The 13,536-nt window shown below is 42.4% G+C and overlaps 1 protein-coding gene across 1 annotated transcript in view; it reads left to right on the top strand.

Moving 5' to 3' along the window:
• The window catches only part of LOC144783810 (unconventional myosin-Ig-like), a 1,420,229-nt gene that overhangs the window by 312,683 nt on the left and 1,094,010 nt on the right, over positions 1-13,536 (top strand). Inside the window, exon 5 of the mRNA XM_078662555.1 lies at positions 1,342-1,395. Coding sequence (XP_078518681.1) covers positions 1,342-1,395 — 54 coding nt within the window. The remainder of the gene's footprint in view (positions 1-1,341; positions 1,396-13,536) is intronic.

Genomic DNA, 13,536 nt, shown 5'->3' with positions numbered 1-13,536 from the left:
TGGATGACAAAATGAAACGAAAAAATAGAACAAATCAACTATGGGAACGCAAAAATATGTAGAACAGAGAAACGCAGATGACAGCTAGCAGCACGACCAATAACAGAGAAGACGAGAACACGTCCGAAACGGATAAAAAGTCACAAAAGATAACATATGTGCCGAAGGACCATGACTCAAGATGTCTCAACATGTCTGAGGTAGAAAACACGAGCGACGCCACACAGGAAACAAAATGGCGGCCGCTCGTGAAATCCAGTGGGGAAATGCTTCAAATCGCTGGAAAAGGCTTTCCTGCTGCCTTCAACGATGTCCGCCCATACCACCACGCTGCAGGCACTTTCCAACTAAAAAATTGCCGAGTTCGGAAGTTAAATGATGCTGAAAGGGACTCCAGAAACGTCCCGACAGCTGCTGCCTCCCCGGAGCTCAAGCGCCGACCGCCATCTCGTAGCGGCGCGCAAGCCACGCCCCTTAAACATTTTTTTTTTTAAGTTTTTCTTTGTTTTGGAAAAACACGAGGCTGGGGATTCACTAGTCCAGGCTCATCATACTGGTACTGTTCAATTTGTAATTGCACCCAAAAGAGGGAGCGCCAAACATGCCGTCTCCAAGGAGGGTGAAGACAGGGGTTTTTGACGGGTGATCCCATCAAAGTCAATGGTGGTGAACATTTGGCGGGTGAAGAAAGTCTGCAAGGCAGGTGACCCCACTGGAAGCAATGGGATGCTTGAACATATCGAAAGAGTGAACATTATTCCATGGTGGTTGACAGTCCCCAAATGAGTTTGAGGTGAGAGGTATGGGTGAACCAGGAGTACACTGTCATGATGACGTCTCATTACTCTTAAAGAAGGGGGGAGATATCAGGTTGTGGGGGCACTATGACCATGGCGATACTAGATGGACATTGGACACACTTCCTGTGTGGGGGGTGGGAAAAGCAGGAAATGAGGGAATCAAAGATATTGCAGAATCAAATAATACAGGGAATGCATGGACGTGAACAAACTGCCCTAGGACCAGCAATAGGGCTCACTGCAGGTAAAGAATGTAGCAGTACAGCATCTATGCCCTTCACTCATCCCTCATCAGGACACGTCATGCATACAAAGCTGGGATCATTTCTGCCTGTAAGTAGCTGAGTCCTAACAGGCATGAACTACAGTACAGCGCGTTAACGACTTACTTGCGCTCCCTCCCTTACCCGATCAGTGAAGTCCTTATTTGTTGATAAAATCATTTATTGGACATGTGTACTCACATTGATACTTCATAAATGTAATAATATACTTACTGCACACACCACTGTGAACTCAATGTCTGTTTTTTCCTTGACAGTCTCGAGTCTTAAAGCAACATCACGGCGAGCGAAACTTTCACTCCTTCTTCCAGGTAATCATTTAAGTGTAACTTGAAACTGTTCAGAGTAATAACCTAGATATATTTTTTTGTGGATAGATAAGCTTCGCCCTACTGCTAGTCTCACTTGATTGATGCTGTGTAGCTTCCAGTGTGGTGTAGTCTTACATCCCCCAGACTAAACTACCTCTACCTCAGGCCATCCAGGTAGATTCCTGCCCAGTGCTTAATTTGGAGCAAAATAAGGACCAGGGCCCTCGTCAGGAGGCCACCTCAGCTTGCACCATTCATTGCCACTGCCAGTGCTGCCAATGATGGCACAAATACAACTACTAACCATTACACTGCTACAAGGGTGACAATTCAGGCTCTTCGAGGTCCCCAAAGCTATGAGAGTGGCTTGTGCGGCAGATATTAGTTGTTTTTAATGTATATTGAATTAATAAACAACTGTTGTTCAGCATATCTGTAAATTACACAAACAGCGCCACCATGTGTCAGCAGTCATAAGTGCTGATTTTAACATTTAAGTGCCAGTGCCGAGCACCGGAAACCACAGGCTCAAATTAAAGACTGTGCCTGCCTCTTCCACATGTTTCTTTCTCCTTTCCTTCCTCCTTTGCCTGTTTATCTCTTACTTCCCCTCGTCCTCCTTCACATTGCTAGGTGCAGCGCCCCAAGACAGGATAAGAGCTCCTGTGGTCACTCACCCACAGCACAAAACACCTCCCACATAGAATCACAGCAAATACAACACTTTGCCAGCCAGGTACTCCCCCATGGCATGGTGTAGTGTGATTCTCACCTCTGTACTTCGGCAGCCTATAATGGGGAATTAGGCTCTATAAAATGTTTCCGCACAATTCCTGCAACCAAAAGTGGCCAAAACAGTTTATTTCTACAGAACTTTTGCAGCACTGGAAAAAAATATTCCCACCCTTTACATTTTTAGCTAATTTCAATACCTTTCTAGCTTAGAAAATACAGGCTTCAAGCATGCAGTCTATTTGGGAGTTTACAGGCACATGCATCAAGGTAGAATTTTGCAAGTCCTAATTGCGATAATTAAGGAATCGCAATTAAGGACTCCCAAAAGCCTATGCATGTAGGAATCGCTATAAAAATAGCGATTCCAACACATTCCTTATTTGCGACTTGCAAATTGCGAGTCGCAAATAAGGAATGGCTTCCCATTCAATGGGAAATTGCATGCGCAATGTGCGAGTACCAATAGGTCCTCGCAAATTGCGCATGCAATTTCAGGGTGCAAGGGTGTCAAAAGGACACCCTGTTGCACCCCTTGAAATTGATCTGTGCACATATGTTGTGCGCGTAACATGAACCTTTGAAAAATGCACAAAAGTGGATTTTTCCAAGTTTTTGCAAATTACCATGAAGTTGAACTTCATGGTAATTTGCGCCCCCTATTAGCGAAATCGCTATTCTCAAGTGGTTCTTGCTTTGCATTTAAGGAATCGCAAATTGTGATTCCTTAAATGCAATCGCAGTTTAAAAACTCGCAAATAATTGTGATTTTTTTAAAGTGCGAGTGACAAGTTGTTTCATGCAGCGCAAAAGCTAATTTTGCGATCACAAACGGACGATTTTTGCGATTCGCACCGTTTGCGATTGCAAATAGCTTTGATGCATGTGCCTGTTAGTCTTTGTGTCCGAACCACTACAAGGCCTGTGCACACTTGTGGGGGCTTTGACAACTGGGCAGATCCATGATGCTCCATCAGGCATTAACCACATTAAATTAGTGACAGGTTTGAAAAAGTGTTACAGTGACTTAAGAGGGCCTGGGATCAGCACAGGCAAGAGGGTTGCAGTCCTTAGATAAGTACTGTGGTACTAGAACCTGTAGGTTTGTTTCAACCCTCAACCAGAGGTTAGTTCATTCCAACCCTGGTGGCTGACCCTTGCACTACCCAAGGGGAATTCTGAGGTCTCCAAGCCTAAAGAAGGGTCTCAGCACCGAAAATAAAACAAAGACGCCTATATGCCCTAAGGTTGATAATGCTTAGCAATTAATTCCCCAGGTTCTACTCCTTCAGGAAGGTCGACATTCCGCCCTCCCAACCACCGGTTAAGGGGCCTGTTCTCTGTGCAGACATTGCCTTGTGTTTCTTATACAGAATTCCCAGTACCAAAGGGACAGTGCTGAACGATGATGAGAGTAAATCCAAGTACCTTAAAAATATCCTCAGTATAGCCCATGTTACCTAGAGGAAGGTGCTATTAATCTCTTAGGACCTTCAAGAAACAGAAATGCAGACAGAATCCAACCAGAAAGAACGTCATTTGCTTCCAATCCCTTCCGTGTGAAAGGCAGACGTAGACACAGTACAAAGAGTCTCCCCTCGGTTGATGTTTTGGGGCACGCTCCCGATAACTAGTTCATATCACCTTCTTAATATCACAAAAAGCTCCCCCACACAGGCTGAACATTAGAGGGAGCCTTTAACCCCTTGCATGCGTGGCGAATTTTCGCGCTGTGCGGGCATTTTTAAAAGTGGGCGGGATTATGTGACGGCCCCCGGCCGTCAACCGCACATGCCCACTGGAACGCATGACGGCCGTGGGCCGTCATGAGCATGCAAGGGGTTAAGGCTCAGGGATACAAAGCCCAAAGACGCTCATATAAGCATTGTGACAGCGCATCTGGGGTATAGCTTCTGAGTGCCATGGGTGGACCATTGTATCCTCTGGTTCAAGCTTCTCTCTGCCCAACACCTCCAGATAGATTGCCATCATGAAACTAGCTCAAATGTGTTGTGCACTGTGTTTTGGAGCCACCATGAAACTAGCTCAAATGTGTTGTACGCTGTGTTTTGGTCTAGGTCAGGCGGTGTCCCATCAATAATCTAGATTCTTTCACAGGAAAAGTTCAAGTTGGTGATAGATTGAACAAACATTTGCAATGCAATTGGTCTTGCCTTTGAGACCTTATATGTATTTATCTATGCAGCACATTAGCCTGGGTGCTGAAACATCTACTGTTCTTTAACATAGAATGAAAGTAAGCACCAAACTGCGTGACACGCCAGGTATGGGAACACATGGTGAGAAATATTGCCTTTCAGCTGGAAATTGTATAATCCAAAGCTCTGTTTTGCATAAAAAAATCAGGGCCTTCGGTGGTCATATCACTGAAAAAATAAGATTTGAAAAAAATATTATTGTCTACGGGTGCTTGTGGAAGACAACTTCTATGGTCTGGAATATAGAAAATACTAAAGTGATTCTGATATTTTACTGACCTCTACTGGTCGTTTTCTATCAAGAAAGTTTAATAGAGGCAGTTGCCAGAAAAATAAAAAAAATAAAGTCCCTCTGCAGAAAGCAATTCTGGTATTTTACTGACCTCTACTGGTCGTTTTCTATCAAGACAGTTAAATAGAGGGGGGGCGTGGCTTGCGCGCCGCTTCTGCATGGCGTGTCGCGCTTGAGCTCCGAGGCGAGTTCGGCCCGTCGAGCTAATTTCTCCGTTACTACCTGCCCCTAGTAGCGGAAAAGGCAGACTTCAGCAGCGGAACATGCGAGGAGCTGCTTGATGGGGTTTTTCTGATGGTCTGGACACCGGCTGCATGACTTCTATTTCACGCTCCTGAGAAGCTCGTTTTTCCTCACGGACAGCCGCCATTTTACCGCTCTTGACGCTGCTGCAGTTTCTCCTCAGAAGCGCCGCTTTGGCTACCATATTACAGTTGGAAGTGGCTGTCCAGGGCGTTTTGTCTTTGATGCCTGCAGTTGGTAACATTTATTACTTTTTTCTGTAATTTTCTTGCTGCTTGGCTGGGAATTCAGCTGTCCACGCGCTGTTTCTTTCAGTGCAGTTCTCTCATGTAGGTGTAGTTCTTTTTTTCTACGAACTTATTACTGTGCTCCCCTGCTTTATTGTAGCTATTTACTATTTTGCTACTTGCTTGCCCTGCATATAAGTCCTCCGCTATTACTAAGTAGCGTCCATTGCGCTCAGTGTGCTATATCTTTTCTGATACAGGCTGCGCAGCTATTCCTCTTTTCAAGTGGTTGAATATTCTCTTTTGGAGGCTGTTTCTTAATGGCTGCAAATATGGGGCGTTCCTCGACCAACAAAGACTCCAAAGATACTGCTTCGTCGCTAAAAAGACTTAAGTCAGTGTCTCCTACACCTGAGTGTTCTCAGTCAGACACCACTTCCACGTTGGACACAATACTTGCGCGCCTCAATGAAGTACATGATATTGCGCAGTCAACAAAAACTAACACGGATTTATTACAAGTAGAGGTGTCTGCTATCAGGAATGATTTTAAAGCCCTCTCTCTTCGTGTTTCTGCTACTGAATCACGAATCAGTTGTGCTGAAGATGGTATACAAAAACAATCCAAATCCCTCAACCACTTAGAGCGCTCCATGGCGGCATTGCGCAGAGACCTCACTGAGCAGGAGGACCGTAATCGTAGATCTAACCTACGTATTTTTGGTTTGCCGGAAGATTCAGAGAAATCATCTTCCTCTATGATAGAGTTCTTATCCCATTGGATTCCAGACACCTTACAAATCTCATTCAACAGAGACTTTGAGATAGAAAGAGCACACCGTGTTCCAACGTTTCGATCTAAGACGGCTGCCCAGCCAAGAGCAATCATTTTTAAGCCATTGCGGCATCAACATACTGAAGTGATTCTCTCTCATATGCGGAAAGCCAAACAAGTCATCTGGGACGGACACCGGATCTCAATTTCTCAGGACTTTGCCAGAGATACCGTTATAAGGAGGAAAGGCTTCCTAAATCTTCGGAAACGTCTTTCTGAGATGGGTATTCCCTTTTCGTTTTATGGTCCATCGAAGTTCCGCATTACCTATAAAGGTCGTTCCAGAATTTTCCATGAGCCGGCTGACCTAGCTACTTTCCTGGACAACCAGCTGGAAATAGAGATGGAGATTCAGAAAGCAACCTCGCAGTCTCCTGGTGCCTCGGGCACTTGAACTCTCTCCTTCTTTTTCTATTGATATATTTTTCTGTATGCCTGGTTCTCTGCTCTCTCTTGGTGTGCTTATATGTCGGTCTTAATTTCCAAGATTGTTAATGGTATTTTTCTGTTCTTCATATGTCCATTCTCATTTCTGTTCTAGCCTTCTTCCTTACATTTATACTTGTTTGTTCTTTCTATTCTTCTCCTCTTACCAGTACTTCTTCTTATTTCTATATGGTTCTATTACTCATCTTTTTTATTCCGCTCGTTGTCTTCCTCTTTTCTTTATTATTCTTCTTTTGCACCATGCTTTCTATTTTGTCTCTATAAGTTAACTCTACCTTTTTTATTTCTGTCTTTTGCCATTTTTTCCTTCATATCACTTTTCTTCTCTCTTGCCCTTTATCTCTTAAATCGTTATATTGTTTTTTCTGCTGTGCATTATCTTCTTTCTTTCTTTTTTCTTCTTTTCGGATGTTGTATTACCTTTCTTTTCTCACATTTCCGTATCTTCCTCTTTTTTCCACATCGAATTCATAGTGTTAATATATACAGTTATAAATTGTTTATTAAATATACAGTTATTTTATGTAGAATATTCATTTTGTTTGTCATGCTGTAATCTAGTGTTCATGATTTACCTCATGCTGATTGTTTCTTAGATTTTGTTCTATTCTATTTGATACTATAACTATGTTTTCTCATCATTAGACTGTTAGCTAAATGTGTTTATATATTTTCTTAGCTATAGTTTAACTATTTACATTATTAAGTTGTTGTGCGATGCTACTTTTGTTTCTTACCAGTTACCCTATTCCTGCTATCTGGTTACCATATTTCTTTGGGGCTATTGCTATTAATTATTTATTCGCCTAGTACGGGTCCCTTACTCGCCTTTCCACGTTCTCCCTAGTATGATGTTGGTCTCTTTTAGGCCTTCCCTCCTGCTTCTTCTCTCCCTCCTTTCTTTTCTCTTTTCTTCTCTTCTTCCTTTCTCTTTTTCTTGGATTCCCCAATTGGACCTTCCCATAATGTTTCTTTTGTTTGATGATTGGCTCCTTGTAGTTCTGTCGTTGGTCTTGTTTCTGTCATCCATGTTGTCGTTTTTCGATTTTTATGTTTTTCCATGCCGGGTTTAAATGTATTATCCCTTAATGTTAAGGGGTTAAATCATCCGGTGAAGAGGTCGAAAATTTTAGATTATTGTAAATCCCTGTCGTCTGATTTGGTTCTTTTTCAAGAGACCAAGGTCACTAACAAAGAGGCGTTGTTTTTGAGGAAGGAATGGGTTTCGGATGTTTGCTGCTCCGATGCCCTGGGTAAACGAAATGGAGTTATTACATTAGTCTCAAAGAATTCTGGTTTATCGCTACTTTCTTCTGAACATGACTCTGAGGGTCGTTGGTTGTTATCTAAATTGTCGGATGGCCAGCATGATTTGTATGTGATGAATATCTATGCACCTAATATTGATGATCCGTCCTTTTGGAAATCGGTTACCAAAAAACGAAATGACACCCCGCACTCTGGCAATCTTATTGTTGGTGGTGATTTTAATTTACCAATGGACCCTTTGTTAGACAGGAATTCTGCATTCCAGTTTCGTCCGCCTAAATCCCACAAACAAATGCTTAACATGTGCTCCATTACTCATCTTCAAGACATTTGGCGTCTTCATAACCCCACTGGTAGTGATTTCTCTTTCTTCTCTTCGCCTCACTCTTCCTTCTCTCGTATTGACTATCTCTTAGTTCACTCTTCTCTTGTTTCATCTTCTTCTTCTCCGCTTATACATCCTATTTTAATCTCTGATCATGCTGCGGTTACTTTTACTTTATCATCGTTTGCCCCTAAATCACGCGCTCGCTCGTGGAGATTGAATACCGAAGTTTTACATGATTCTTCTCAGGTTGATGAATTCTCTAAAGCTATAGATACCTTTTTTCATGAGAACGAAGGCTCTGTCTCTTCCCCAATTGTTCTATGGGATTCCTTTAAATGTACTTTCCGTGGTCAGGTCATTAAATGTATGTCCAAACGTAATTCGGATCTTAAAAAAGAACTTACGGACTTGTCATCTGAAATAAAGACTTTGGAAGCTTCCTTCAGGCATTCTAAGGATCCAACTTGTTTACAGCAAATAAAGTTACTTAAATACAAATATAATACCATTGTTACGAAAAGAGCCTATATTGGGGTACAAGCTCAAAAATCAAAGAAGTTGCTGTTAAAAAATCGAGCTGGGAAAATCTTGGCTGCTACATTAAAGTTTCAGGACTTCTCTTTTAAATCCTCGCAGATCTCTTCTATTACTGACCACGCCGGTTCTAAAAAATTCCAAACACAAGAAATACTTGAAGTTTTTCGTGACTTTTATAATAAGTTGTATACTCCTTCTAATCAGTCCTCTTTTGATCAGTGTCAAGCTTTTTTAAAATCGGTTCCGATTCAGTCGGTCTCTGATGCTGATCGCTCTTTTTGAAATAAACCTATTTCCCCCGACGAAATTGAGTCTGCGATTAAAGCTATTTGGTCTGGCAAAGCTCCAGGCCCTGATGGGTATCCAATCTTATTTTATAAAACTTTTCTCTCTCCACTTGTCCCCAAATTAAAATCTGTCTTTGACTCTTTTATTAAAGGTGGATCTGTCTCTGGTACGGCTGCTGAAGCTACTATAGTAGTGATCCCGAAAGAGGGGAAAGATCATTCGGATCCTAAAAACGTCCGTCCTATCTCTCTCCTTAACATGGAAGCAAAGATTTTTGCTAAAATCCTGGCCAAAAGACTAGAATCCTTTGTCCCTCTTCTTGTTCATCCTTCCCAAACTGGTTTTGTGAAAGGCCGTCTTGCGCGAGACAATATACGCACTTTCTGTCATGTTCTCGGTGTTGCCAAACGCTCTCAACTTCCTGCCGCGGCCTTGGCCCTTGATGCGGAAAAGGCTTTCGACAAGGTCTCTTGGCCGTTTCTTCGTGCTGTTTTATGTGCGCACAATCTTGGCGATTCTTTCATTAATATGATTATGTCCTTGTATTCTCAACCCAAAGCTAACATTAGAGTTAATGGTGCTACTTCCTCTTTTTTCAATCTTAGTCAGGGCACTCGACAGGGTTGTCCCTTATCCCCGCTCTTATTTTTATTATCCATTGATCCTCTTCTTCGTTTGATTGACCTACATCCTGATATCAAAGGTTTCTCTTTTGGCCCTCATTGTATTAAAACTGCTGCATACGCAGATGATGTTCTTATTTTTTCAGATGATATCGCTCTGGCAATCCCGGCTATTTCTAACATCATTTCCCTATTCTCTTCGGTTTCAGGGTATACCCTAAATAAAGACAAGACGGAAATGTTCCCTTTGAATGCCTATTGTTTCCCCTCGCATATGGGATCAGCGGGTTTTAAGTGGCAGTCTACACACTTGAAATACTTAGGAATTTATTTTTGTTCTACTTTGTCTACCACTATTGCTTATAATGAATCTCAGACTATACTTAAAGTGCGTCGTCTTTTGGATACATGGTCTCCGAAACATATTTCTTGGTGGGGTCGCCTCCAAACTCTCAAAATGATGATCACGCCGATTATTAATTTGTTTCATCCATGCTGCCGATTAAATTGTCAGATTCCTTTTTCCGCGAAATCGATATTCTGACTTCAAAATTTTTGTGGAATGACAAACGTGCTCGACTTGCATACAAATTTTTGCGTCGTCCTTGTGTTATGGGAGGTTGTAATTTTCCTGATTGGGAGAAATATCAGACTGCTTTTTTGGCGTCTCAAGGTGCTTTATGGTTTTCTCCGCCATCTCTTCATGTTCCTTCTTGGCTGCTCATAGAACAGCATTTAGCATCTCCTTTGCCTACTGCCTCTTTTTGTACTGCATCTACTTTGCATATCCTATTTTCCCGGTCTATCATTCTTGATACAATTGCGGCGGTCAGGAAAATAGACAAGAAGGTGGCAATTCCGTTGCATAAAACCAGGTGGACATCTATCTGGCGGAATTCCAAATTTAAGCTTATCATTTCTCCCACCCTCATCTCCTATTGGGCAGACAAAGGAATCTCTCTTGTTAAACATCTATATGGTGCTTCTGACGAACCATTACCCTTCTCTACCTTGGCTCAGAAGCATTCCTTAACAAATCTTGATTTTTATACTTTTCTTAAAATTAAGGTGGCCATTGCCAAAGTTCGTCTTCATCCTACTTCTTCTACCATCTCACTTTTTCATATTTGGATCAAATCTGGTCATGTTGCCTCCAAAATTTATAAATTTTTGTCCTCTGCTTCACTCCCCGAACAGACGGTTGCTCATCAAAAATGGTCACATCATTTTGATCATGCCATTACAGAGCATATTTCCTCTGAAACTTGGCAATCAATTGGTAAATTCTCTCTGCGTAATAAAATCGCACCTTCTTTAATGCAGTCGAAGTTTTTTTCTATTAATCTCCTCCACTGGACGCCTGTGCATCTTCACTCACTTAACCTTAAAGAGGACAACTTATGCTGGAGCTGTGGTCTGATGGCAGGCGATTTTCCTCATATGTTTTTTCATTGTTCCTTGCTTCAACCTTTTTGGAACCTCATTCAGAAACATCTCTCTCTTATCTTTGGTTTTGAGCTTCAACTTTCCTTCCCCGTAATTTTATTAGGTCCACTGGCTGCCCCTACTCCTCTCCCTTTAGATCCATTGGAGTTACAGTTGTTGGATCTTCTCCTGACTGTAGCGGTGAAAATTATTCTTATGGAGTGGAAATCCTTTTCATCGGTTTCCTATCATACGTGGTGGGCTTGGGTTTCCTTTTTACGCAGTGCACACACTTCGGTTGATCAAGCTCACCTCTCTCCATCTATTTCTAGTGGGGTTTGGAAAGCTTTGGATGACTATATGGAGTTGTCTTCCAAAGGGTTGGTTCCTCAGTTTCCTTTTGATGTGCTTGTCTAATTGTTGTCTGCTATTTGGTCTCTCGGCTGGGTTAGTCCTATGGGAATCCTTCTTTTCTCTTTTTTCTCTTCTCTCTTTCCTGTCTTCTCTTCCTACTCATCCTCTCTTTACTCTTTCTCTTTTCTCCTCTCTTCTTCTTTTCTGTTTCCTCCCCTATCCCCTTCTCCACATTTTGATAGTGGTACGGTTGTTTTATTGCCTTGATAGAGGCTTTTACTTGAATGTAATCTATATCTTTCACAGGCTAATGTTCCTTATATATATATAATCTCTTGGTTTACCTATCAACTTTAGCCCTTTTTGCATATGTTTATTGCATCGATTGTATCACTTGTATTGTATTTTATATTCATTATTCTTACCATTCTTCTCATCAATAAAATTTTCTTGAAATCAAAAAGACAGTTAAATAGAGGCAGTTGAACAGAAAAAAAGAGCCTAAGCTTAGGAAGACAAGTCCTAGGACTGATCTCCAGAGCCCACAAGGTACATACACATTTAGGTATATACTAAAGTATATACAAGAGGTCTCGAATGCGCGACCTAAAAATGGTTGCCTAGAACAACAGGAGGGGCTAGCTATGGTAAGCTGATCTTCGGGCAGTATACATAGGTCACTATGCATTTTTGTGAGAGCACTACAGTTTTTGTCAAATGTGTTCTGATGGTACCAGCCTCAAAGGATTTGTGCCTTTTTCTTTCTGAAGAACAGGCCCATACGGCTCGATGTCATGAACTGTCTCAGATCTCACATGTTGAAGTGGTGGAGAAAAGATTCTGACTTGGGAGTGAGTTGCAATGATGTGGGAAATGCCTGTGATGAGGACCAAGAACCCTTCCACTAAAGCCATAACTCTACCCAGCCGAGGTTTGCACGGTAATGTCCAGATGTAGGTCAGGATCTCAGAGGAAAGAAACATGGCGTCTAGCTTGCTGGGCAATCTGGGGCATCTGAGTGCGGGTGAGATAGATTGCCTTTGTCAATTTAACACGTGATTCACAGAGGCCAGTGGTGTTGCTCTAATAAACAGCTCCCCCTGAACAGTTTATAAGCCTAATGAGATGTCCCAGGAAAGTCACACTGGACTTTAGCCTGTGAAAAACAAACTTCCCAAAAGAAGCAGATATGTGCGCGATTTGTGGGGCATGAACCCAGCTTGCGGAGCATTAAAGCGAAATGTAGTAGAACAGAGGGTGGACTACAGAAGGAGGGACTTGAAGGGTGCAAACTGGACAAAAAGAGAGAGGAGGGTAACTGAAGACGGTGGTCGGGTCTGAAATAGTGGGCGATCTGGCACCTCTAGCATCACATGCAGCTGGCCTGGGAGTAATGTGAGGGTTCTGTTCCCTACGCCACGGGTTTGCTCCGCACTCTTACCTCTGTTTAATGTGACGCGTGATCTCCAGAGCCCACTGATTTCGCGTAAATCATATCTCCTGACTATGAACGAACCTAGGGGCATATTATCAAGGACAGACTTAAAATTATCGCCGATTTAGCGGCAGAAAACTGCTGCTAAAGCAGCGATACTGGGCTTGATAATATGCCCTGGAGAATTTCAATAGAAGGCTATGTTCACACCAGAACATGGACTTCTATTGGAATTCTCAAGGGCATATTATCAAGCCCATTATCGCCGCTTTAGAGGCAGTTAAACCGGCGATCATTTTTTACGCCGTCCTTGATAATATGCCCCTAGAGATAGTCACCAGAGACCCAAGCCTAAGGAAAGCAACAGGTGCGTTCACTGCATTGAAACAAATCCGAGAGTTAAACACTGCAGGGTGTCAGTTGGGCAAAAGATAATTTCATTTCGGATTACGAACAGTAAAACCTTAAAGACAAAAAGGTCCACAATATTAAGGCATTGATAAGACATTTTAAAAAGTCTAAGATTTGTATTCAGAATGAGATGTTAAGGAGAGCATTAGAACGGTGTTCTCCTGATGTTGCTACAGCATTCCTAGAGTATCAGGGGACTCTGCGTGCATTCACACTATGGTCCATTAGTGATGTCACGTAGGTACTGTGCCAGGCTTGTGGGATTGTTTTCTTTTATATTTGTACAGCTAGGCATCAAGTCTTTCGAAGGTTGATGCACTTCCAGTGCAATCAGCCAAGTTCTTCCTGTAGTGTGCAGCGGGCAGAGTGCACGTGAAACCGTGCTCGGTCTAGTTCTGCAGTCTCAAAGCCGTGAACGTTATGGCAAAGCACACCATGGTCTGATGCCAAACATCTAGATCAGCAAACTAAAAAGG

Source organism: Lissotriton helveticus, chromosome 10 (genome assembly GCF_964261635.1).
Source record: "Lissotriton helveticus chromosome 10, aLisHel1.1, whole genome shotgun sequence".
Taxonomy (NCBI): domain Eukaryota; kingdom Metazoa; phylum Chordata; class Amphibia; order Caudata; family Salamandridae; genus Lissotriton; species Lissotriton helveticus.
Note: the sequence above shows the minus strand (reverse complement) of the source record. Positions and strands in the feature narration are given on the sequence as shown.